Genomic DNA, 26,241 nt, shown 5'->3' on the forward strand with positions numbered 1-26,241 from the left:
GGGTAGATGGTTTCCAATGTAATAAAAGCCGTATGACATGAGGCTTCATTGACCTTGGAAAGAAAATGTACAGAGAGCTGTCATGCCTCCTATTATACTGAAGGGATGTATATAAACACATAATAATTACTTTTTACACATAAATTTTTCTTCCCAGACTAAAGCTTAACAACAGTATTTATAGTACCTAGTTATATGTACAAATACTAATATTAAGATTTAGCCTAGGAAGGGAAGCATGCACTGCTATACTAATGGTTACACTTGTGAAAACTTCTCTAATCTAGACATGCCCTAAACTGTGTAAATCTGTGGATCTATTAATGAATTAGTGAGATTAGAGAAGATTGGAAAAATTTCAGTGCTGTGACATATTCCATAAAAGTGAAAGCCTGAAAACATAATTCAGACATGAATCAGAGCGCTTTACTCAATGCAGCTCTAAATGAAATGAATTAGGATTTTATTTCATTTCACTTTTTCTGGTTACAGTCTCTCTGGTTCTTATTTTTCCAATCTACTTTCTAGGTGTTTAAGCATTGATTCAATATTATTCAATATAGTTTGACTACCACTGTTTACATAAATACACCCCCCCTCAAGTAGCATTTAACAATGAAGAGAGACTCCATGTTAAATCTTCAGCACTAGCTGAAAAAATAGGTCATACAACTCAACAGAAAAATGCATATACTTATTGTCTGTTCTTTCACCTCTGCAAGCTACAAGGCCCTTAGATTTCATGACTTCACAAAACTGTATAGAATTAATTGTGAAAACACAATTACCTACAGAATTGGAATGAAATACAAAAGTCATATTGGAAGAACTGAAAATAAGTCAGATCTTTAAAATAAATTTTCAGCTGGAAGCATAAAAAGCTTGAAATGACCATCATACAAGTACTATCACAGAGATCTCTAAGCTAGGATAGGCAACAGAAGTAAAACAATTTTCATTAACATGGAACAAGAACCCTTGTGGAGACAAGCTGCTGGTACATTCCTTTTTTTTAAAAAGGATCAATTTTTTTGCCCCTCAGCACCTGGAACTTTTGTGCTTTGTCTTGATTTTTATATCAAACAGGTAACATCTGGGGGAAAACCATTTTTCCCACAAAAACATAGGCTACATTTATAAAGAGAAAGTAGAATAGACACAATTATTTTCTGCTTCCTTCTTCTGTCACTTTGCAGACAAGACAGATACAATATAGAGTCTATCTTCTCATCTAGACATAAGTACTGTTACAGCAGTAGACTGTGTCAGCAGTAGAGAAGGAAAATACCTGACAAAGTCAGCCAGCCATTGGAAAATGGCTCTGTCAAAAGGACCAAAACAGTAACGTTTCTCTCAACTGTAGTTGTAGTTTTGCAAGGAATCAGAAATTACGACAGGATGGAGTTTTGTGAATGTTATTGCTAATTTTTTGTTTACATTTGCACACAATATAAAAAATTATCCTTACCATTCAAAATATTTCTTCAATTTCACTGCACTAATTAGAGCAACACAGTTTGTCCCCTTTTTATTTAATAAAATTGTCTTGTAATGTTGTCAAAGAATAGCGAACATAATAATATGTAAGTGAGCTTCTCTGCAGGATCAAGTGAACCAACTCCTGCCAAGCAAGACAAGTGAGAAAAGCCATCTCTTGTATGCCCTAAACTATACAAATTCCTTTATTCCATTACGGAAGCATACTTAAACTGTTTCAATTAACTTCAAAGGTTCAAAGAAATCATCTTCTAATGTTTAACAAAGAGTGGACGTCCCTTAAAACATTAAAGCCATGTTAAAACCAAAACAAACAAGCTTAGATTACATAAAGAAGAGTTTACTTAGAAGTACTCCAAAACTGCAAAAGCTCCATGCTGGGATTTTACAAATACCAAATTACTTACCCCCTTCTCAAAATGCATCACACTGTAAAGAAATTTCAACCTCAACAAACGCACCAACACAGCTTACAACTTAGGAGTTAGAACATATCTCTTCAAAAGCAAACAGGGTATGTAAAGCACAATAAAACAGAGAACAAGATTTTATCTACCATCCAATTATACAAAAGTCTACCAGCTCTGCCTCTTTATTATTATGAATGAAGAAGCCTAGTTATAATAAAAACGTGCATATATAGAGAGATGTGCCACAAAAAAAATTATGCAAATGAATCAGTGAAAGTATGTGAACATAATCCTGCAATATTTTCACTGGCACAGTTCCCAAAGAAGTCAGGGTTCTGCACCACTTTGGACTCACATCTTGTATCTTGTAATATATCACCTTATTTACCACATATTATGTTGTTTAATGTGGAAAATTGATTCTTTTTCATTATAAAAGTAAAAACAAGTTTCAGCTTACCTCCATCAGAAACAGTTGCTGACTGCAATAAGAAAGAGAAAAATAAGTGTTACTTAAGTTTCATGGTAAGTATTAGAAATCTCTGAGCTTCACATAATATTTGAAGTGTTAGCTACCTACATTTATCCTCTTATTAACAATAGATAACATGAGAGAGGAAAATCTAAAGAAACCAGCTGTTACTTTCCCACAGGTGTTTCCTCCCCACCACGAAATTCACCCCAGGCCTTTTAACCACCATCCTGGAACTTGATCCCACTAATATTTACTGGACGAAGTACTCCTGCTGTGAGTAACTACATTGCTTCCAACAGCCCTTCTTAGATGAATCGAGTCAATCAGTTGGTGTATGTGAGAAAGCAGATACCTTAAAACTGACCTGCAAAGACTTAAAATGAAAACAACACTTCATATACTTTATTTTGCTGCAATATCTGGAGATATGTGGAATCAAAATTAAAATTTGGTATTTTGTCGGTCAGATGACCCTGAAAACTTCCCCTGCCAATCACTTCTGACCTCAACAGAGCCAAAGGATGTTAAGAGTGTTTCCAATAAGCTAGGTAAGAACTCCTCACCATCTCTACTAGTATTTTACATCAAATTTTCAAGGACAATTAGTCTTCTAGTGAAATGTTGAAGTTTATGTGTTTATCCACCCTAAACTTCCCACCTTTGATCACAAATTACCTCAAGGCAGCTAACATTTCTGTAAAACCAAGTAGTGACCATTTCCCAAACATGTACTCCAGGGCTTGCACCTTGACACTCAGCTGAGTGAAAGACTGGAAGGACAGCTGATTTTTAGATTTAACTTTGTATTGATTTTTACTGGCTATTAATAATTATTATTATTTTAGTTTGAGGAATCTTTTCTTGGTTATTTAAAGCGTCCTTGAACCTTTAAGTAACTTTCTAAATAGTTAAAAAGAAACTCTCTTATTTTGTATGGCTCTTTAAAAAGCTAGGAAAGAATGCCCTATAATATCTACAATTTCTTCAAGACGGAAAACACACAGAAGAAAAAAACATACATACATACACAACTCAGAAGAAAAGCTACCTCTCCATAGTTTGTCTGTATTTTCCAGCCTTGGCAACAAACATTCCCTCTCCCCTTCAAAAATCCACAGAAACCTTTAGTAATTCTTAAAAGAATAATATCTTCTCCTTTCTTTCTCTTTTCTTTTCTGTTTCACTGCAGGATCTCACACAGCTGTTAACACTATCTGAAGAACTTCACTTCTTATTAACTGTTGTGGCCTCACCATTCACATCAGCAGCAGAGGATCTGATCTAGCTTTTAATACAAGTATTCTGGAACTTTCAAAGTCTAAATTACTCTCTGTTGACATCATTCCTCTGGTACTAGTTCAGATAAACACAAATATATCTTTCATGGAAAAAATCAAAAAAGTGATGGCACTTCTTGTTTAACTACACAAAATAAATGCTTCTGAATCTGTGAAGCATAATAATATAATCAAAAGTGTATCCAGGCCTCTCACTTTTCTGGATAGCACTGTTTCAGGTATCAAAAAAGTACTTCTGTTTTGGGTACAGTTCTTCAGTGAGACATCTTTTCTACTTCTATTTTGCACATAAGTCTAGCAAGCACATTATGCATTCAGAAGCTGTAACTTAATTCATGTTTGTAATTTAGAAAATTTAATTTACATTACTGAAATGTTTTATAAATATGACTGCTTCTAATTTCTTATTCACATACTCTACAGAAGAGCTGATGAATAAACAATTTCAATGTCATTTCTCAAAGAATGAAGAAAAGGATGACTCAAAGTAATAGTATCATTTTACACATTAGACAGGAAAAAATAAAAATACCTTCAAAACACATACATTTTAGGATGGTCATTTACTTTGGCAGCTTGCATTAATTTAGATTCAAACACCAAGCACAATTCTCCTTCATGTTTTTGAAAGGTATCTAGTAAAATGAATAGGATTCTCATGATAGTAAAAAGAATACTTATACTACTTTTTTCAAAAACTGGGAAGTTAACAATTGTAAAATATCATTTTAAAGGAAAAACTGAGTGATTTCATAGAAAAGCTCAAACATTACAGTAATAGTACCTCTTAATTAGGTTCTATGGACAATGAGATACACTTTTACCTCAATCCATTTAGCTTAAGTTAAAGCAGTGAGCTTTCAACACACCATGGGCTGATTTTGTGTGTTTATTTTAAGTGCTTTGGCTAATGCATGTTACATTACATGTATCAACATCTTAAAATCTCTCCAAGCAAGACCTTAGTAATCATTATGTTTAAACATTTAAAAAAAAAGAAGTATCCATAGGAAGAACAGATTTTCTTATCTAAATATCAATCACCTATTTCTGTGCTATTAAGATATTTCAAATTTCCATTTGGTTTTGATATATTCCAACTATATGGTATTGTTTTACATTACAGTGTCACTAAAACTACCCAGCATGTTCCAAGCATTATCAGTTTACTTCTGTAGATCACAGAATAAAATTTATTTTAAGAACATTTCTCTAAATTCATCTGTGTAACTGAAATAAAGCCACTTAATTCAACAAAACCAGCTAGAAACTAAAACTTGTAATTATTGTGTAAGAATTCACAGTAAAATGTTCAAAACATGTTTGTGAATACTTAGAAATCTTAATATAAACTTGTCAGAAATTGCATGCAGTCCACATTTAGACAAAGCAGTTTCTCTTCTAAACTGTTAGGCTGAAACTTGTCTAGATTTGTCCAAAGGTATAAGTTGCAAGACCAGATTTTTTTAAATACTACGATGATCTCATTTTAAAAATTCACTATATGTTGGGGGCTGTTCTTCATTCTTCAGTACTCATGCCTACTGCCACTGGAGGCTCTTCAGGACAAAATTTGATCTATTATACATATAAAATTTGATTACCTGATGAAATTTAACACTCACCACATACGTATTAAGAACTGCCTATTAAAAAATATATGTATTAAAAAGCTATAAAATTGAACAGTTCCTGTATGTAGCCATTGCTGAAAGATGAGGAAGGATAGGGTATGACCCCGTGCCAGTTATGGCTAATGTGAAGAATAAAAAAAAAGTATTTAAGTATTTCATTCCAAATGACAGGACATATATGTATTCATTTTGTGAATGTACATATGAACTATCACCCAGAGGTAAAATCTGATTGCATTCAACCCTCAAATCTTTCACAACCAGGTAAGAACTGAAACTGGTTCTTCAAATTACCCTGACTTCCAAATTGGTTTAGGAAAAAGCCCATGGTATATGCCAGGAGTCTGATGGTAACAAATTACTGAAGTTTAAAAAATAAATCTCGTTTAGGAAAACTAAAATGTCTTCCAGTATATCTCTTCACGGGAACTCTGCTTGCTCACCTAGCTGGATTACCAGCTGAGGTATACAGACACACACACATACACATGCCGCAAATGTGGAGGATGCAACTTGCTTCCCTAAACTTCAGGGCAAGATCTTGATCCCTGTGATCCAAGTGAGGAGCTCAGTGCCAGGGCCAGCAAGCTGAACAGTCGCTTCCCAGTTATCATACACCATAAAAGATGTTCCAGGTGTCTGTAAACTGGCAAATGCTTCAGCATATATTAGATAGCATAAAGTTCTGATTAAGAGAAAACATGTAAAACATCTCTTTGTATCATCTCTCTTTGCTGGGTTGAAAAACCAGAAGAGCCCACGAGTTTTCTGATGTCGTGTTCAGGATCTGCTTGCAACAAATCTAAAAGAATATTAGCTTACAATAATTAACAGGGAGAAAACTACTTTGTGAGTACATAATTATTTTTTTTCCAGAATAGAAATAGACGATATAGTATCTTGCACCAACAACAGGGTAAAAAGGCAGAGAGGGCATAAAGGAGAATAATTCAGAAGGTTGAAACAACCTATATCTTTTAGCTTTCATGGTCTATATCCTGCTAGATGTGTGCACCACTGCATGAAACTAGTCTGATGACATCTTTCAGTTGACAGAAACTCTTACCCAGAAAATCCACTTACTTCCATTTTACATGGATCAGGTCCCAGGAAACTAAGTACTGTCAAAGTCTGCCATAATACCATAATGCAGAAAACCTCAAAATACCCCACCTATATACCAGACATTACATTGAGCAAATAAATCCATGTGAACAGACTACCCAGATAACACAATACAAAAAATGTTCTTTTTTTCCACCTCAAGATTTGTCATTCAGTCAAAGTCATGCTCAAGTACTTGAGTAGAACAAAGGGAAAGATGGGGATACTGGGAGGTGTGACACATACTAGGAAATGCCAGGCCTTAGCAATAAAATGGAGCAACATGAAATCATCTGTGCTAATAGAATGTGGGTGAGTGCCTTCCTGAGTCAAAAAAGACATATCTATTTCCAACTCCTTCTGAGATGCAGAGGGATAAAGTCTGTAAGGACAGTGAAGACGTATTCCTCTCTCCTACTCTAACAATGACAAAATCACAGACTAAACAGAAACATCTATTTCTTTCCTGGGCATCCAGGAAGATTCAGAGAAAAGGGGATTAAAAATTACTTCTCTATGTGTCCTTTCTAAAGTACACTTTCTTCCAATACTGGCATCAACTTTTTGCTGCATCCAAAAAATTCTCTGACTTCTGCCTTCAGAATCTGTTAGACTTACTTAGTACAGTATTATACTGTACAGTATTTTACAAAAGCCCCTCTCATTAAGCCTTTCAGCTTGGAATAGCATATCTAGCTCCACCAAGCTTCTAAACTGATTTTCTCATAGATACTGTATATATTTCAATATACAAAATAAGTTTGGGAAACTTGTATTCTTTAAGAGATGAAGCATTGAAGATTTACAGACTGAATACAAATAGCCAACTTTCAAACATTCTGTCACTTAGCTCAGGGAAATCCTATCACTCAGTCGACTGTCTGCTTGCATCTAGCTTTGTTCAAAGTCCTTATTAAATCACCTGAAGCAACTTCTCCCTTTGCCAAGGTATGAATTATGAGCAGGTCCCTAGATCTTCAGTCACATTACTCCAGGACTTACATTACATGCACTTATTTTTATCCTTTTAAATACATTACAGCATTAACATTGTACAAATGCCACAAACTCCAATGATCTCTGGGAGGGAGATCATGTCTCAAAATATAGTATACACTGTTTTAACATTTTAAATAAAAAATGAAGCCATATTACTTATAAATTATTGCTAGATTTTCCTTCTAATAAACAATCTCAAATGTGCTTTTGCCCTAAATATCAGAGTAATGTTATAGAATTTTTATTCTTGTTTCAAAATATTATTGCAATTAATTTCATGATTTAGAATTCTGTAAGAAGGATGGCCCTTCAGAATACCACTTAAAGGAAGACTATAACATAATTTGTCTTTTCGATTCTGTACCACTAAAGTGCATTTATAATAGTTAATACAAAAGTATTATAGAAGTAAGAATTCCCAAGGAAAAAAAAAAACACAGTACAACTACTGTACAATAATTTTACTGAATACATTCTTCTCTGAAGGTTAAGTATTTTTGTCAAATATTTGAATCTATAAAAACAACATATGAACAGTAAATGATGTGACATTTGGAATCCCTTTAAGAAATATTCAACTTTTTTACCCCAAGCAAAACCAATCTTATCACATATAAACACAGTGCCTTAAATGCCAAATCCATCCCTAAAATTATGTTGATAAAGATATATAAAAAATACATACAGTTTTACCTAAAGATACAATGTTGATATAATGGCACAGAAAGCATATACAGAATACATTGCACAGAATTAAAAAATAGGCACAGATTATAAACATACTGATTTTTTAGCTTTATACAAATTGGGCACAGTTCATAAACACATCTCAAAATCTGAATGTTAGTTGGTACAATAAGATTCCCTTTACTCTTCTCTGATAATAAAACTCAATGTTTGCATTTACAAAGGAATTTTAACTCAAATACTTTAAAGTAAAAAAGCTTAAAGGCTAAGCAAAAAGCATTCTGAAGCTGATAACATTCTTCTCTAATTTCTTGCCAATAACAATAGCCTCTTCTAATTTCCCACTGCAACGATGCCTTGCCTTAGCTAAATATAATTCATATCACTTACCCGCTCTTCGTAAGAAACAGCAGTTATTTTTCCTAACAGTACTCTTCCTAAATTCATCTTCACTTAATATGGAAAAAGCATTTCCTTAACACATCAGCTTCTCAAAGATTAAACTAAAAAATTCAACCCTGTTCCATGCCTGTACATGCCAGTAAAGTTTAAAGGCATTTCGTATGAAGTTCTATTTTACTCCCTTTATGTTACCCATAGCAACAGGCCAATGCAGAAAGCTGTGGTTCGTCAGGGATTCAGATTAGATCTCAATTATCTCTCACCAGAAAATCTAGATCATTTTATATAAATCATGCTGATTGTATTTTAAAACATTTCCTATAACAAATCGGGAAAATAAAATTACGTTCAATTATGTGATAGTCCTGTATTCAATAAAGCAGATTTCCAAGACAGCTTTCAGAAAAACATTAGTTAATCACCCTAACATTAGTTATAGAAACATTTACATAGTAAACCACTATTTTCAGAGGTTTACATAATACAAGCCAGAATAAAGTAGGACCTCAAACGGTCTTTTCTGCTTAACTTTTCAGTGGTTAACACTATAAATTCCATGTAAAAATCCGCAGTACAAGGCAAATTGGCAGATTTGGTTAAACCTAGGAGCAGCCCGTTGTCAATAAAGACAAAATTCTCCTTTCAGAAACCAACTGATATTCTGCCCTTCCTTCCTCACTACCCAAGCCTGTGCTCAACTGATGTCAAGACAGTTCTGTGCACAGTGCCTTAGGAACAGAGAGCAAAATAGGCTAATTGTAATGTAAGAGGGAAGTACTATTAACTTGCCTGTGACAGCAGTGTCTTCAAGAGACTGAATATGAAAAGCATAGGATTTCATGAAGTTTGTTGCCATTCACAAGTAAATAGCGATAGTACCTAAACCATTCATTGCTGTTATTTTTTAAGCAATCAGAATACAATTTTCTGCTAAACACCAGAACTGCAAACTGGGAATGATTAGTGGGCATTTTTATGCTAGTGGGATGTCCTTAAAGCCAAGGTGGACTTACTAGGAGTAGTTTAGGAAAGAGGAATCTTCTCCCTTGTTCAATGCAGCATGTGGAATCCCCCACATCCATACAGTTCCTAGGTTGAGCCCCTAATATAAAAACAACCCTATGAAGAAGGCAAATATTACTCTGAAGTTATATACAGAGAAAATGAGGCAAAAAGAAGTTCAGAGCCTTCGCTCAAGATCTCACGGTAAGATTGGCTTGCAAAAGACAGTCCAAGTCTGCACATCTTCCCATTTTTGGATTGAGGATGAAGAGACTTGGTTAACAGACAAACTCAATCTTCTCAATTTAATTTAGAGCGATCAGAGAAGAAATTTTAAGCTAATTGCAGATGAAAATGGAGGAAGCATACCTTAACAAGCATTCCAGAGACATAAGCAAATTGCTGCAATGGACAAAGTTCATTTTATGATTGATTACTTGTTTGAATAGGCACACCACTGCACTTTTGAATGCTGTCTCCTACAAGTATTTAATACGATGAAGAAATGCAATGGAAACAAATGGGTGGGTAGACAAGAAGGAATGTGTTTTACAAATCACCCCCTCCATTGTTTTAGGTCTTAAGAAGCAAATGCCCTATGATACTTGCACAGAAGAACAGCTTTACTATGTGTGGATAAGTATTAAAAATTTATAATTTTATAAAGAAAAAATGCCAAACAGAGCTGTTTAAATACTGCTTTTTGCTTGACACTAAACCAAGTGGGATGCAGAATGTATTTTCACTGTCAATACCTTAACCAAACAGCAACACCATTACAAATATGCAGGTGACCAGGTGCATAATAATCCTTACATTGCATAAGTAAAAAACACAAATGGATCAGAAATGCCTAGAGAACTTTCCTGTGAGCACCCCTTTGGGGTTACACAAAAAAGGACTTTTATCAATAGTGATTACTTAACACTCAACCTAAGTCCTCTAGAAATCACCTAGAAAGACCGAATATACTAGCAGAGTTTTAACAGGTGAGGATGTTACCCACAAGAACGCAAGAATGCTTAGGAGAAAAATAACCCCACATGCAATGGGATGTAGCTGCAAAACTAGCAGTTCACTGGAGCAACTGCAGTGAACATTGTTAGGAACACTGTGTGTGGGCAATGTTTTATACATTCTAGGCACCAAGTTGGGCAATGTTTTATACATTCTAGGCAGTCATACTTGGTGTTATAAACCTAATAATCCCTTAGTTTAAAAAGAACTTTAGAGTTGTTGATTTTACTTCATTGAACTAAGCATTGCACGTTCACATTTTTTCCATACAGTGACTCTACTAGCACCACAAATAAGCTCTACCAATTCGACAGCACCAGTTAACGATAATGGCTATGAAATGTCACGTGACTCTGAAAGCCTTTTAAAAAATTCATATCCCTCTACATTTTCACAGGTTATTTCAGCAGCTGCCAGATTCAAAATCTTGTGATTTTGTGTACCATATTTGTAAACCAGGCAGGCAACTCAAAGTTCAAAGGTCAAAAGCAGAAGGAATGTTGATTTGCAAAACTATTAATGGAAAGTGTTAAAATATGACACAACAGCTTTGAAAACCTTATTCGGATATACCAAAGACAACATTTGTAAACCCACATCCATCTGCTTAGAAGCTAAACTGTGGGAAGGGGTAGAGACCCCAGATATGGTTGATCCGTTTTTCTCTTCTACCCTCCCTCCATTTCCTGCTCCTATTTTCTTTTGTACATTTGTTTTCAGAGCAGAAAAAGCTGAAGAGAAAGACAGAATGACAGGAAACCTGGATAAGTTTTAACTTGTCAAAAGATGAATAGGATTTAATATATCCCTGACTCCTAAAGAAGAAAACACACACAAGAAATGCCAGGCAACTAGAAAGAGGCAATCCGTGGACCAGCTCCTAGTCACACAAATTCCCAAAGTAAATTTGACATTGGCAGAATGCAGCATCAAAAATATTAAGTCTCATCACTATCAAGTATTTCTTTTTTTATCTCATCTTAAAGAAAGTAACAACTACTTGCATGAAAGCCAGAGAAAAAATATCTGTTAAGAATATGATTTAGCTCACTGACCCTAGGTACTGAAATAAAAGCCTACACACAAATTAAGAAAACTTTGCTATAATTTTTTTTCCCTAATTCTCAAATTTTCTATAATCTGTCCAGATATATTTTTGTCAATGATTTGTCAGCTACTCAACAATAAACAGACCCCATATGTGCTATTGATTAGAAGAGGGAAGATTCTCTTATTTATACCATTGTGGTTTCCCTCTATCAATTTTAAAGATAAAAGTCCTTCCTATTCTAAGGCGACATTAACGAAAAATATTTTCAAGCCAAACTATTTGGAATTTGTTAAATAACTGAAATGCCAGCTGCCTTGTCAAATACTGACTTCCCATACAATAAATGCAGTGAAGGAAAGGGACTGGATGCAAACTGCTGTTCCGAGTGCCCCCTGCTGTCTGCCTACACTTCGGAGACTGATGTACACATTTTCAAGTGTTAAGTTCAGGTAGATTTGCCATCCAGAAATCTACTCTAAAAACAAATGTTTGGTTTTGAAAGCCGTATTGAAAACTTTGAAAAATACTTCTGTAGAGCCTGACTGCAAACTGATAATAATACACTTTTTCAAAAGTGTTTTTTAAATAATTACTATTTTTTTCCTTCTGTTGATCAACATTTTAAGACAACTGAATTCTCTTCACTAATAAAAACATGCAGAAACAGCGTAACTTGCACACCCAGATGGAAGGTGACTTGCAGCCCAACAGTAAATTAAAATTAAATCACATATTAAGGAGGATATGATTAAGTGACAGATCACTGAAACACATTAAGCCGCTTCTGAATTTCCTACTACTGCAGATGGAGCCTCTAAGAATCAATAGATTTTGAGGAAATCAATGTAAAACTGAGCATGAAAACTACTAATTTTTAGGTAAACAATGCATATGTATCTTCCTAAGCCTTGCAATTGTTTCTTTCCCTTTTCATTTTAAAAACTGATAGTTTTGCTGCTATAGTTTTAGCATTAAAGACAATTCTACTCTGAGATATATAGACATAAAGAATAAGACTATAATGTCACAATTTGATAACACAACTAGGACCTTTACTTACAAAATATGTGTTTTCTGAGCATCAAGAAACTAAAACTGGTCTGAAGTCTCTACACCTCAGAAATTTTGTATTCTATAAATACTCTTCATTTATTTTCAGTTATTTTAATAACTCATACATCTGGATTCTGTTTTATTGGATAAAAATCCAGCTGGAAGAAAAAAAGATCACTTTAGCAGCGCACCTTAAAAAAACACTGTAACAATTAGGAGGTAACTTATAACATGACATTCTTGCTTTACGGAAACACGTGCAAGTATAGTGAAAATTAAGTGACACATTTATAAAAAACTTAGAGAAGTCTCTGTATATCTGCTATACTCACTCCACATTTTAAAAACAATACAATGCTAAAGAGAGATTTAAAACATGTCTATAAAAATGGTGTATACTTAATTTCATAACAGAGCTTATATAGAAAGTCAACTTAAATACTTATACTTACAAACTTTGTCTCTTTAAAACCTCATTGAATCCTTAGAAGCATAATTTATCATATTTCACTGCAAGATTTCTTAGCTCGGAAGACTAGTCATTAAACCATATTCCTGTTCTCTGTTCGCTTTAGACAAACAAAACTTTATACTTACAGACACTTGACTATCAGTAAAAGTTTTCTCCATGTATAAAGTTTAATAGCTCATTGTTAAGAAACAGTCCCTTCAACTTTATTATTACGCTCTTTCTGAACACATATTTACTTCTTCCAGAGTCCAGTAAAAAAATGAGGCTTCTCTGTCTGTTGCCCTATCAACACCTCTCCCATTCTCCTCCCTCCCCAGCACAATCTCCGCCCTCAATACTGGTTCTGTATCTTCTCATCAAAAGGAACAGGCAGCTTTTAAAATGGTGTTTAGGCAGGTCCTGTGTAACAATAAAGCTTCTGTAAAGACAACAGCATGCTGCTGAGGAATCTGCTAATGTAAAATGCATTCGGTAAGGGCCTACAGGACTCTGACTTAAACATTTGTCCAAACTTGTTTAAGCATTGAGTCAACATTGTTTTCTCCTCCAACGTATTCTCTTTTTTAATACATTCCCCTTTGATGAGTATATTATCTGAATGAACTAGGCCATCAATGCCTATTAAAAATACTTAAAATAAAATCTAAAAATACTTTAAAGAAAAAAAAATTGTTAAAACTTGTAAGACTCACGGCAAATTTCTTTCAGTTTCTGGCATGTAGGTACGTGTCTCAGTATGATTACAATCACATGTATGCATATTATGCAATCTATCTCATCCTACCAAAACGCTCCGTGTTCTTTTGAGTAAGCAGGGCATTGGCATTTACAAGGATCGCGTTCCAAGTGAAACATGATTCTCATAATTTTCAATACCACACCTACTCTCCAGACAGACCAGCAATATCTGTGTATTTTCAGAAAGAAATGCACACACTTTCTGCCCAACAAATAATGCTTAAATACCATCCGCCTGCAGTTCCTCAGAAGTAGATGGGATTTTTACTGTATATTTTTAAGTATCAGGAGAACAGATGAAATGCTGTGATGATTTAATATTAAATAAAAAGCAGTAGCTCAACTAATAGAAGCTCCACAGGTGACTCCTCTTTTTTTTATTTTTAAACTTCACTGGACTCACAAATCCATGAGGACAGTGAAAATTAAATGATACCAACTCCTAGTCAAAATCCCAGCAGTTTAAGCATGGAGACTGGGTCAGAAACAATTCATGGATAGCTACAGGGCTATCATTTGTGCCATATATATTCTGTGATTATACTTTAGAAATACCAATTCAGTTCATTCAATAATGCTTTAATTCATTCCCTAACAGTAACCAGGTCTCACAGAGCAAAAATCCCTCCTTACCCCCGTTAGCATGTGACACGACAAAAAGACATACCGGGTAACAAGAAGAGCAGCCGAGGGAGGGCAGGAACAGAGAGGCATTAAACCAGCCACCCAGTTCCTCATTCCCACCCGGGAACTGCATGGGCAACCTGTTTTGCAGCAGAAGCTCTAACCAGGAAAGCTGCAGGTGCCCTCTCCCTCAGACAGCTGTAGCACAAACAGCAAATGCTCCCAAAGCTCAAGGCAGTTACACTGCGCTAGGAGATACTATGGTCAGCGAGCCCTTTACTTTACAAACAAACACGTTTACGCCAAGTGAAAGGTAACACAGCTTCCTCCACCGATAGTACAATCCATAATCCCACAGTTAAGGAGAAGCAATGCCCATCCTTGAGTTGAAGAACACGATCAGTTCAGAACGTGGGTTTACCAAACCCAGTATTATGTTTCCAGCAGTGGCCACACATTGATGTCTACCGACGAGTAGCATAGGGCAACATATAGCACATTTCCCTGATTACATTCTCCCAGACTCCAGGTATTTTTAGTCCAGGAGATTTCCTGAACCTGGTGTGGCTTGTCTCCTTAATAATCCCCAGTGGCTCTCTTTTCCAAATACTTGTCCACTTTCCCCCAGGACATGCAGATTTCTTGCATCCACAGCACTCAGCGGTGAGGCGTCCCACAGACTCACCTCCTGCATGAACAATCGTGTTCTTATGTTTGTTTTGCTCCTGGCTCCAGCTACGTTTAATTAATGGTGCCGACTTCTTGTCCCGAAGGAGACAGTGAGCAGTCAATCCCAACTACTTTTTCTATGTCACCCATGATTTTGTACCCTTTCTTACGCCTTTCTGAACCCTTTCTACTTCTAATATATCATAACATTTTTTAAATAAAGAGACCAGGTGTGGGCAAATCACAGATGTATACAATGGAATCATTATGTGGGGGTTTTTTCCTCTATTCCTTCCCTAATAATTCATAATGCAGCATTTTGTTTCATTGCTACTGTACTGAGCTGATGTTTTCATGCAACTCTCCCTTATAACTCAAAGACCTCACTTCTCAGAAGAAACAGTCAGCTCAAAGACATATATATCATTTGATATATGAAGCTAGGGCTATTTTGCCTCATTTGCATTGCTTTACATTTATCTGCATATATTTTCATCTGCCATTTTGTTGTCCAGTCATTCAGTCTTATAAAAGCAGCCTGCTCTCATCTTCAGAGACTGCTCCTGTCCTTATTACCTTGAGTACCTTCACCCCACTGCTCACCTTATTGGGAGGAGCCTTAAAAGATGCTCTTGAATCAACAAGTGTAACATAAGAGACTGAAGCAAGGAGCAGCCTTAAGCAGCAAATAATTCTGGGTTTCAACAACAGACCCCGGTGCAGTAAGCTATTATTCTGCTTTAATGTCATGTGCCTCATGAATTAGACCCAGAAGAGCGAACCATTTCAGCCCAATTTTAAAAGAGCGCTAGGTACCAAAGGTTATGGCAAAAGACACTCCTGAGAGGTTGCCCACCTACCAAGAGTCCCAGTTCTGCAAGCACTGACTGTTTCATCGCTACTGAAGGAAACCAGAACCAAAAGACTAGAGCCAAAACCAAGGTCTGATACCTCATATTGCTGAACTAAGGGATATGACCTCTCTGTAACTTCAGGTGGTTACTTTAACTTGTTCACCCTGGCTGATCCTTGTAGTTCCACAACGCGGCTGCATCAGAGGTGTTGACAGCTTATGCACTCACCTGCATCCATTTAATCACACATCTTAAGAATGGCGGTACTGGCTACTGACAAGAATTAAGGCCTGCTGCCTGAGGATTTATGCAGAATACAAGTTCGTATCTAGCCCCTGAAAGCATACACTGTGCCTCTGGTTCCGTGACAGAAATTGGCATGTGCTGGAGAGCCAAGCCCAGAGGCAATAAGGCTTGGACAGCACTTGACTGGCAGGGTCAGACAATGTACTGATTGCTTCCTCAGGGAGAAGTTTCTCCACACAGTGCCAACTATCTTTGCACATATGGGGACTGAATCCCCTATGGAATCCATCCTAGGCAGCACTGTTGGTTTCTTCTCAGGCACCAAGGTATGGGATGAGCACTGCCATATGCACCTCACAAAGAAAGCAGAGATGAGATCCAGCTCTCAGCACATTCTCTGACTACTCCTCTTTTTACCTGCAAATTTACAGGGCAAATTTCTCCAGAATCTGAAATAAAGAAAATAATCCAAAAGCACAAGAAAACAGTAACCAGTAAAATTACTGAAGTATGGTCATTTTACCAATTGCAATAACAGAAAACAAATCCGATTATTATCAATGTCTGGGGAAAAAAAAAAATCATACAGTTCAACATTCTGGATTGTATCTAGAAATAAGTATCTCCAATTCATGATAAAGCGGTTACATGCAACTGTACTCCTCTGTTGACCAACCCACCTTTGTCACATACTTCACTAAACAGCATGAAGAGCATAAGAACTTTCCATGATAAAGTCTATAAATGTAAGGAAAACTTAAGAGCATACACAGGTAATCTTTTAAAAATTATGGAACAGTGTAAACTACCAGCAAAGGCTTAGCATTAATGCTAGTGCACAATCTGTGGAAAAAATAAATAAATGTATACTGCTAGCATGATGTTCTCCTTCTTTAGGGAGTAACAATGGATATAACTAAAGTACCTGATAAGATCACACATGCCAAAGTAAAAGCCTGACGAAGATTCTCTAGGGTACTCTGAAAAGAGTTTGAAATTCCTAATAGAGCAGTCTAGAGAGCCAAATGTGAAAAAATTATGCTCTTGGAAGTCTTTAAGACATACTAAGAATGGTGACAGCAACAAAACATGTCTAAGGGATAACATAGGCATCATCCAGAATGAGATGATGGTAACGTACAGTCATACTGGCTATATCTGTACCAGCGCCATAAGGTATTGCGTAGTTCCAAAGACAGCTGGTGCTTTCTGGCCACTATCATACCACCAAGCTCTCCCAACCTTCTATCAATCAAGTTGCTTGCACCCAAGCTGCCTGCTGGGCACAGCGATGCTAGCTATCAGGGCTAACTTCTAAACCATGTCCAAAGTCATTTGAGAAAACACAGTAGTTGGCCCAGGACGAAGCCACATAAATGACAGCTCTAACAACGTGACAGTACAAACGTTGCAATCCCCTGCCTGACCCCGTGTCCTGGCCCTGTTTCATTTACCAGCACAGGTCTGCAGCCACTACGCAGCACAGTAGGGAAATAACTCCAGCCAGGACTGTAACAGTCAAAGACCTGGACAGGGCAGAAGAATGCCTGGCAGAAACTACTGGATGCTTCCAAAGCCTTACTGATCAGCTTCATGACCTCATACACTACAGTAATTCAGAGTAAAGAAATCAATGTTTAATGTCATGACTATTACACTATTTAAAGGTATATATTTTAGTTCAGCAAGAGGGTTTGAGCTGTTATAGCAAGTGACTGTAAAACCACCATGCACACATCTTACTCTTTGCACTGTTTTTAAGGCTGACCCCTGGTCGCACACTCTGAGAAACAGGATCACTGCTACTCATTCACTGCTACTCCACTGAGCCGCAACAAACAGGTTCAAAGAGAAACGAAGAACCCAGGCTGTGGTCACAGATCCATGAGGGTTCCAAAACAGCAGTGTTAGGGGGCTGGACTGTCTTAGCATTTGGACTCCAGAATATCCATATAGGAGACAGGAGTAGGCCTTTAAGAACTCTATTATTAGCATGATAAAAATACAGAACTACCTTTCACGTACAAAAAATAAGATTTTATTCTTGCATGCAGTTTTATTTCACAGCTGGCCTTTTCTCCACCTTCATGAAAGCAGACAGCAAAACTATCAATTGGTTAGTTACATCTTAGATAAAAATTAGGAAAAAATACATGCAAAAGATGCAATACTTAAAGGTAGTACACGGTGGAACCTGTGTGTACTGGCAGCCCATGTCAAGTTATCATAGCTTAAAAAAATTGGTGAAACCTAAGACAAAAATATACGTTCTTTTCAAATTTTAAAGTCACAATTATAAGCTGAGAATGAAGCGGCCTCTTGATTTAAAACACATAATTATTACTAGCCATAGCAGTGGCACTGTGGCCGTGCCGATGATCTAAGAACATCAGTAGAGCAAGCTCTGCAGGGAGAGTTAATACTTTTTATTAGATCAACTGACAGAATGGGAAAAGTTTGGGGCATGTTTAGCTCTTCTTGTCTGATTTTCCTAGTATACTAGTTGGTCTAATATAAGCTATTATCTCCCTGTGTAAGCTTTGTCTGATTATTTAAATCAGTCAAACAAAGACAGGTACCCACTTAAAAACTCATTATTAAGTCAAATGAGCACTTAGGGGTTTTTGCCACCCACAGATGCCAAAGCTAATATCCAGCAGAGACATGTCATTCATTAGTATAAAAACCTTATACCAAGAGATATGTTGTATGCTTTCAATTAGCAGATGAAATGCAAAAAAAGCTGCTTCAGTGGAATTAACAAAACAGAAAAAAAATCAAGCATTATTATCTATAATAACAGCTAATAATACTACATTATTAATGGTTATAATTAAGATAGAACATTCTAACAAAATTCCTCACACTGATTTTTAAAAGGAATATATGATACATTCCAACTTTGAAAACATTACTAAACTCTAGAAATTTGATCCAACAAATGTTCTTTTAGGCTTCCAAAACAGGATGAGGACAAGAAGAAAAGCAGCAACAGCCATCTTTTTTGTCCTGATATTTAGATAAAAGAATTAAATAGTCTTTAATTTTAAAAAGATCTCTAGATTTAAAGATTATTTAGCAAACTCAAAGAGTTTGACACTTATTTGCCTAAGATATTATGTGTCTCAGTATACTGTTCTGCCCTATTTTTAACCACAGAGAAATACCAAAAGTACAAGTGCCACAATGATTTTCAGGAAACGCAACAGCTTTGAATGTTCTCCTTGGCGAGGAGGAACCTAAATTTGTTGCTTTCAAGGGAATACTGCAAGGGTTCCCCATTTTTACAGACCTCAAGAAAAATTAAAATATGAATGGAATGAGCTACAGTTGAAAGTGTCATGGAATCTGATTCTAAAACTGTTGATGAGTAAAAGGGTTACTCTGTTTAACGTAAATTTTTACAAAGGCAGTGTTCTAGTCTCTGCAGTCTCACAGAGACACCTTTAATGTGTTTATAAATCTATAAACAATGCCTTTGCCAGGACAGAATCGTGCAAGAGGATGAAAGTAGTGGCACTTACCTACAAGGAAGAAAAGTAGGAAGAAAGATAGGATCATGCTCTCTCATTAGTCCAAATATTAAATAATCCTAAATCATGGCAAGTTCCATTTAGCCTAAGCTACACCTTGCAAATATGAACCAGCAAACATGCTCTAAAATAAAATTGGTGGAAATCACAGAATTTTAATGTGGTTAATGGACACTATTTCATAACGACAAATGATTCACACAGGAAAATTTATTACTACATACAAAATAGGAATCTGTTCTTAACAAAAACAGATTTCTTGTAATTTAATAAAGAAAAAGTTCTAAATACATTAAAAACAACATAATTAAGGTATATAGTAGACATGCTAATTTTCTTAATTCAGTTCCAACTTACAAGATAATCATATTCAGCCCTGGTGTGAACAAGCACAATTTCCACAGTTCAGAAATAAAATTGTGTGGTCTGTGAGACATTTTCTGCACCATAGTCATAGCATAACTGCATCCATTAATTTTGCACTCTCATCCTATTTTGATCCCTGCAGATTTAAAATAATCTTGTATACAGGTTCTATTAGTAAAAAAAGCACCTAGAGGTTAATCCTACAAACTCGTCTGTTTTCTTGTATGTATAATACAGTTTCTGCAGGTAAGAGGAAAATGTTTAAGGAGGGGCAACCGTATCATTACAGCTAATTCTAACCTTATAAGAACATTGCCTGTGCATGTATTGCCAGCCATAATCTAACAATTTAAAAGAAAAAATGAAATATTCTCTTGCAATCATTGTTTTTATTTATTAAAATAATATATATAAAAATATGTTTTATTTTTGGATAGAGTTAAAAAAAAACCAAACTGCAAAGAAATCACGCCACCTTATGGCAGAAGACAGCAAAACTGGCGGCTGATATTTCACACACTACAGCCCCAAAGACAAGAGGAGCAAGTTCATATTTTCACAAAAAATCCAAATACAGCCTTCTTCAGACCCATAAGTAAATGAACAGTGTTCAGCATATGCCCATAAAAGAAACTGCATGGAAACTACTTATACCGCTGAATTTAGAAGATTAAGTTGGATGCCAGCAGGAATCAAACCCACAAGCTCAGAGAACCATATTCATTTTCAAACTTCATGTTTGGGTTAGTACCTTATCCATTCTGCTAAGCTAACTGGAGAGAACACAAAAGCAGCTGAGTAGCCTATATAATATGTTCATGATCATTATTCCAAAGGTGGAGTCTCTAAGAATTTCCTGGTATTGTTATTTCCTCTTCCAGCAACTCTAAATAGGTGGCCTGAAATAATCTAAACATGTACTAACAACATTGTGTTCTACTACACTTAGTGTAACAGTACTTGGGAAAAGTGCTGCAGTAGCAATGTTAAAGTTAGAACCAAAATCAAAACACCTCAACACTATTTTGCTTTGACTTAAGAAGTTTTTGAAATTCTTCTCTGGGTTGGTATTTCTCCTGGTAGCTACGATATCGTTCTCTTATGGCATGCAGTGGGAAAAAAAGAGATTTCAATTTGAAAAGAAGCAATTGACAGAGAGCAGTCCACACCCAAATAGCTATATATAGTAAGGGCATTCATCCAAATACAGATTTTAATACAGATTGTTTCTTTGTCCAATTCATATCATGACCTAGAACGTAAGTTTCCCCATCCAAGGTAACAGCTGTAACAACTAGGACACTGGGTAACAGAGAGAGCATCAATTCCTCCTGTTGGTGCTACTTAATTTATATACACTAACGAATACCAACTAAGACATAATGAAAGAAAAATGAACTTTTTAGGTCAGTAACTATGACATCTTTCTGAAACTAATGGAGAGTACCAAGTCCCTATTTTAATGAATATTTATGTAATGTAAAACAGCTCCAACAACAGAAATTAAATTATATCCTTGGTGTTTAAAACACTCTCAAAATATGAGATGTGCATATAAATCTATATGAAATTTCAACCTGGAAGAACATGGTGTGAACCATGTTCTCCCTATTGCACGTGAATTACTAGCACTAGGCTCTTAGATATTCTGGGAGGATTCTCTCTTACTGTGACCAGAAATTCTGTCAAAACTGGTAATATATATAGTAGCAAGCTTTTTTAATTTAGAAGAATCACCATTTTCTGATGAAGAAAGATGTAGCTAGACGGTTCCGAAACAGCTTTATCCAGAGGATCTTGCTCTGTTTGTTAAAGTTATGCACTTACTTTATTAAAGTTATGAGTGCAAAGAAATGAAAAAGTATTTTCCATGGCTAGAAAAAATAAGCAAGATACTTAAAAGCTTCAGACAAGATAGAAATAGACCACAATGAAAAATGTCTTTTAAAACATTTAAGAAATAAGTAATTACAGTTCCTACCTGCATTCCCTAAGCACGCCAGAAGCTACTTCCATATATTTTGTTCCTTAAAAATCCAGTGCACTGAGGTCCCCTCTCCTTTAGTTCAGACTCAGTGAAATGCCGTTCTTCCTACATTTTCCCACAGCAGGAAACTCAGAATATCTCCTTCTTTCCTCCTCCCATCTCAAACGCTTTTTAAACACCTCCTTTCCATTTAGAGGAATCAGTGTGCCACATTCCCTCCCATGCTGAAGAGCAATACAGTATGTATTACATGGTTCCTATGCCAAGAGCTCTGCACAGATTTTTGTTTCTCCCCAACCACAAACCTTCTTCCAGATAAGCATGATAAAGGGATAAGGGAAAAATCTCTCTTCACATCACTATGGGTCAGGTTTTCCCAAGGAAGCACACTAGAAAAGAAGGTATAATGAAGCCATATTCCTACAGCTGGTTGAGGGAGGCTCTCAGCAGAGCAGGAGGAGTAGCTTTTTAAATTCATATGGCTTTTCATTCCTTGTTTTCACCAAAATCAACAAAGTTTGGCAACTGAGGCCCAGGCATCAGCTGATGTTATACCAGATGTGAAATAGCATTATTATAAATCACCATAACTGATGACCAACACCAAGTTGATTGGGAATTCCCTTTTCTCAACCACTGACATATAAGGAGGAAAAACCTATTTAAGTATTTTTGAAAACTTTTCCATACTCAGTAAGCTACATTCCTTAGTAAGTTATGTAAAGAGCCTGGTCCAGCAACAAATTTAACTGCCCCAAATTTTCTCAATGCATTGATCATCAGCTGAATGAAAAAAAAGAATATGATAAGCATTTGATTTTTTATATGATATCATGATACAATGATTTCTAAGATATGATGAACATTTTGATCACCAAAACTGTACTGTTTTGCTTTACATGACCAGCCGTGATGGGTAAAACAAAGTCTAAATTTCCCACAGAAAGAACGGCCACTGCTGGCATCAATGTAAACTATTAAAGAAACACTGCAAAAGTCAGGTGATACCTGAAATCTGTATTCCTCTCGCATAAATGTCATATGATGATTACTAACTTTATTACACTACAGATATTATGTACTTTCTTTCATTAATGATCAGCATTAACTACTGTAAGTTCCTCTTCAGGACTCACTTCTAAGTTTTAAGTGAAAGTTAATTACCTCAAGGTCATCCAGAGAACGAGTAATACTAAATCGCTTAGATCTTCCAAATGATCTTCGAACAGAAGAACGTGGGGGAGGAGCCTGATTTAATCCCATTGGATGTCCAAATTTTGCACCCTAAACAAAACAGACAATATATATTATAATTTTACTTCTTTACTTCTTTAATTTTAGTACATTGCTGATCATAGTGACAGTATCTAAATTTTAAGCATTGGTAGGTACAGAATTCCAAGGAGATGGATTTGCAAACCTGTAACAGGACCACAATTTCAACACAAGTTGATCACTTGCCATGCCCCTGTAAAATCATGTATTAAAATCATTAAAGTTATGACTTTTCCAGTCTCAAGTCAAATATTATAAATATTCAGCATTAAGTTACTGTATAAACATGAGTCATCAGTTTGGTTGCTAAAGTGTACACATGCTACATGTCAGTATTAGTAGACAGAGTTTAATGAAAAGCAAGACAATCCTAGCTCTTTACCATCTTAACTGGAAAATATTTACAATGACAAAATATTTGTTCTTTCTATAGGAAATTACCATCCTAGAAATCACCTCACCCAGCTTCTGTTGGAATCTTTCTCCACACTTTTAAAAATCTTACTTTCCCTACTCTTTTTTTTAAAGGCTTGCTACTGTAAAGTCCAACTTTTTAAATCACACAGTACAAAATGCAGGAACTTTTGTTCTGAGGAAAGAAACTACCTCACTTGGATGTTCCATGACCAGAATTGGTGCTGCAATAATCAAATCTAATGGCTTTCTCTTTTCCTCACAATCATACTCTTTCTCCTTAAAAAGTCACCAGATGTCAGTTAAGCTACAACAGCTCAGCATGTACATATCTAGTTTATGCCAAATGGCAAAGTGTAAGCTTAAACCTAAGAGTAGGCACACAGTCAGTGACTGGTGCTAAGCAGATGTACATAAACTCACTACATTATGAAAACTTGTGATTATGTGCCTGAAATTTTGGATGCCTTTCACTGTAAAATTCAATGTGGGGAAAATTCCTCCCTGTCTTCTGATGCTTTTTCCTCTAGAAAATAAGAGTTTAATTCAGAGTAAATTTTCTTCTATTTCATTTCAGCATCTTTCTTCATCACAGTAAGCTTAAAAATATATTTATTAGTACTTTTATAATTGTTTATTGGCAGCTTTGTAATATTTATTAAATTTTATATTTGTTTCTTCCTTTGGGCAAGTTGCTGTGCTCTCAATTCTGAAATATTTTGGTATCCCTTTGATCACTTGTTTGAAAGTCTATATACATCACATAAACCAAAAGAACAATCATAAATTTCACATCCTTATAATCTCATGCTAACAACCACTCATACAAAGTAGAGAAGAGCATCGAGAATATTATACAGCCTCCTTACTGCAATAAAAGATAAGGTATCCAACAGAAGATGTCTGCCTGTTTGCTTATTCCCATGGAGTCAACACTATTCTTTACCAACAGGGCTCTGACTGTCACCAGTATTCACAACAGACTCTGTTTACAAGCTTATAGAAATGTCAAGACATAACACAGCATACAGGAATCTGAATCCAAAGTACGTAGCAGGGTTCATCACTGCAACAGGCTGAGACTCCAACTTCTTCATTCAGTATTAAAAGTGATCCATTTTTATGTGAAATTTCCTTCCCTCACAATTTTCAATTTACTAAGGTGGGGTTTTTTATTGGCTGAGAAGAAAATTAGGCAGGTTCTGCCAAGGAAAACTGGAAATCCAGCAACTGGAGATTAGCTTCTAAGGTTTTTAAGAGAACATTTAAAAGCACAGTATAAACAAGCTAAGATGGCTTTTGCTAAAATGATCGACTAAATGTGAATACAGGAAAGTTGCTCTCCATAAATGTTCACAGATAGGAGCCACCGGAATGAGGACAGTTCCTGTCTTCCTGAGCAATTTTAAAATCATCTGTTTATCCAGGCAGGTACCACTGAGGTGGTTCGTGCTTGGTTGATACCTTACAGTCACAGCAGTCTTTCTCGTCTAAACTGAAAGCTTATACCTAATGCTGTAATCTGTGTCAAACAGTGAACTCCGCATTAACCCCTGAATAAATTCAGCAGTATCCATTACTATTACTGCATAACATACCAAAACACTAACAGGGCTTCTCCTGTATGAGTATGTTCCTGTTAAAACAGCATGAATATATGTGTACAACTACTAGGTTTCACCAGTAGTCAAGTATAACCACACCAGTTTTGCAATTTTTAAATTCTTAATCTGTGAATTGGTGAAAAGACTATCAGACTACAAACAGCTCAGCAAATTCTAAGGCTAGTGAAATTAATGACCTCATTAGTGCAAGTATAACTGGTATTTTGAAATTAATGAAATAGTTACACAGTATGGATTCTGCTTAATGGTCTTTCATGTATTTCTCAAAACAAGATGCATCCCTCAGAGAACTTCATCTTCCATAAAAGGAAACTGGTGAAAGGAAACAAAAGAAAAAAACCTATCAATAGCAGTCATATCTATTTTGAATAACGAATACATTTTCACTTTTCTATCTAATTCAGCCCAAAAAGAATATGAACTGTCCAATATATGTTTAAATAGTGGAGATTGCCAAACACAATTCTGAGAGATTAAGACATACAACTAGAAAATGTACACTCAAAAAAAATTTTGAAACAGTAACATTACAAGTTGAAGGAAGAGGAACAAACTGCCTGAAAACAAATCTAATTAGATTCCACTGAGAAGCAGATTCTAGATAAGATTAATTATTACCAGATGCCCCATTTTAGAAGTAAATGCTGCTTACCTATTTGTTGTCAGAAACATAACAAAGATAAAGAGGGAGAGTGGACAAAAAACACTTGCAAATTGTGTGGTAGTAGAAAACAGAACAGTAATTAGTATCCAATCAGAATTTTTATTTACCATTTTTGACATTCTTACACAAAACTCACTATTGAGCC

The 26,241-nt window shown here is 35.7% G+C and overlaps 1 protein-coding gene across 4 annotated transcripts in view; it reads right to left on the minus strand.

Moving 5' to 3' along the window:
• Window positions 1-26,241, minus strand: part of RGS12 (regulator of G protein signaling 12) — a 90,510-nt gene that overhangs the window by 42,231 nt on the left and 22,038 nt on the right. For 2 of the 4 annotated variants that reach the window (XM_052780597.1, XM_052780598.1), the window contains exons 3-4: window positions 23,283-23,402; window positions 2,368-2,389 (exon numbers count right to left, since the gene is read on the minus strand). In XM_052780597.1, coding sequence (XP_052636557.1) covers window positions 2,368-2,389; window positions 23,283-23,402 — 142 coding nt within the window. Of the gene's footprint in view, window positions 1-2,367; window positions 2,390-8,494; window positions 9,207-13,226; window positions 13,359-23,282; window positions 23,403-26,241 lie in introns of those variants that run through there. The other 2 variants (XM_052780600.1, XM_052780599.1) reach the window with 2 other exon arrangements.

Source organism: Harpia harpyja, chromosome 2, assembly GCF_026419915.1.
Source record: "Harpia harpyja isolate bHarHar1 chromosome 2, bHarHar1 primary haplotype, whole genome shotgun sequence".
NCBI lineage: Eukaryota > Metazoa > Chordata > Aves > Accipitriformes > Accipitridae > Harpia > Harpia harpyja.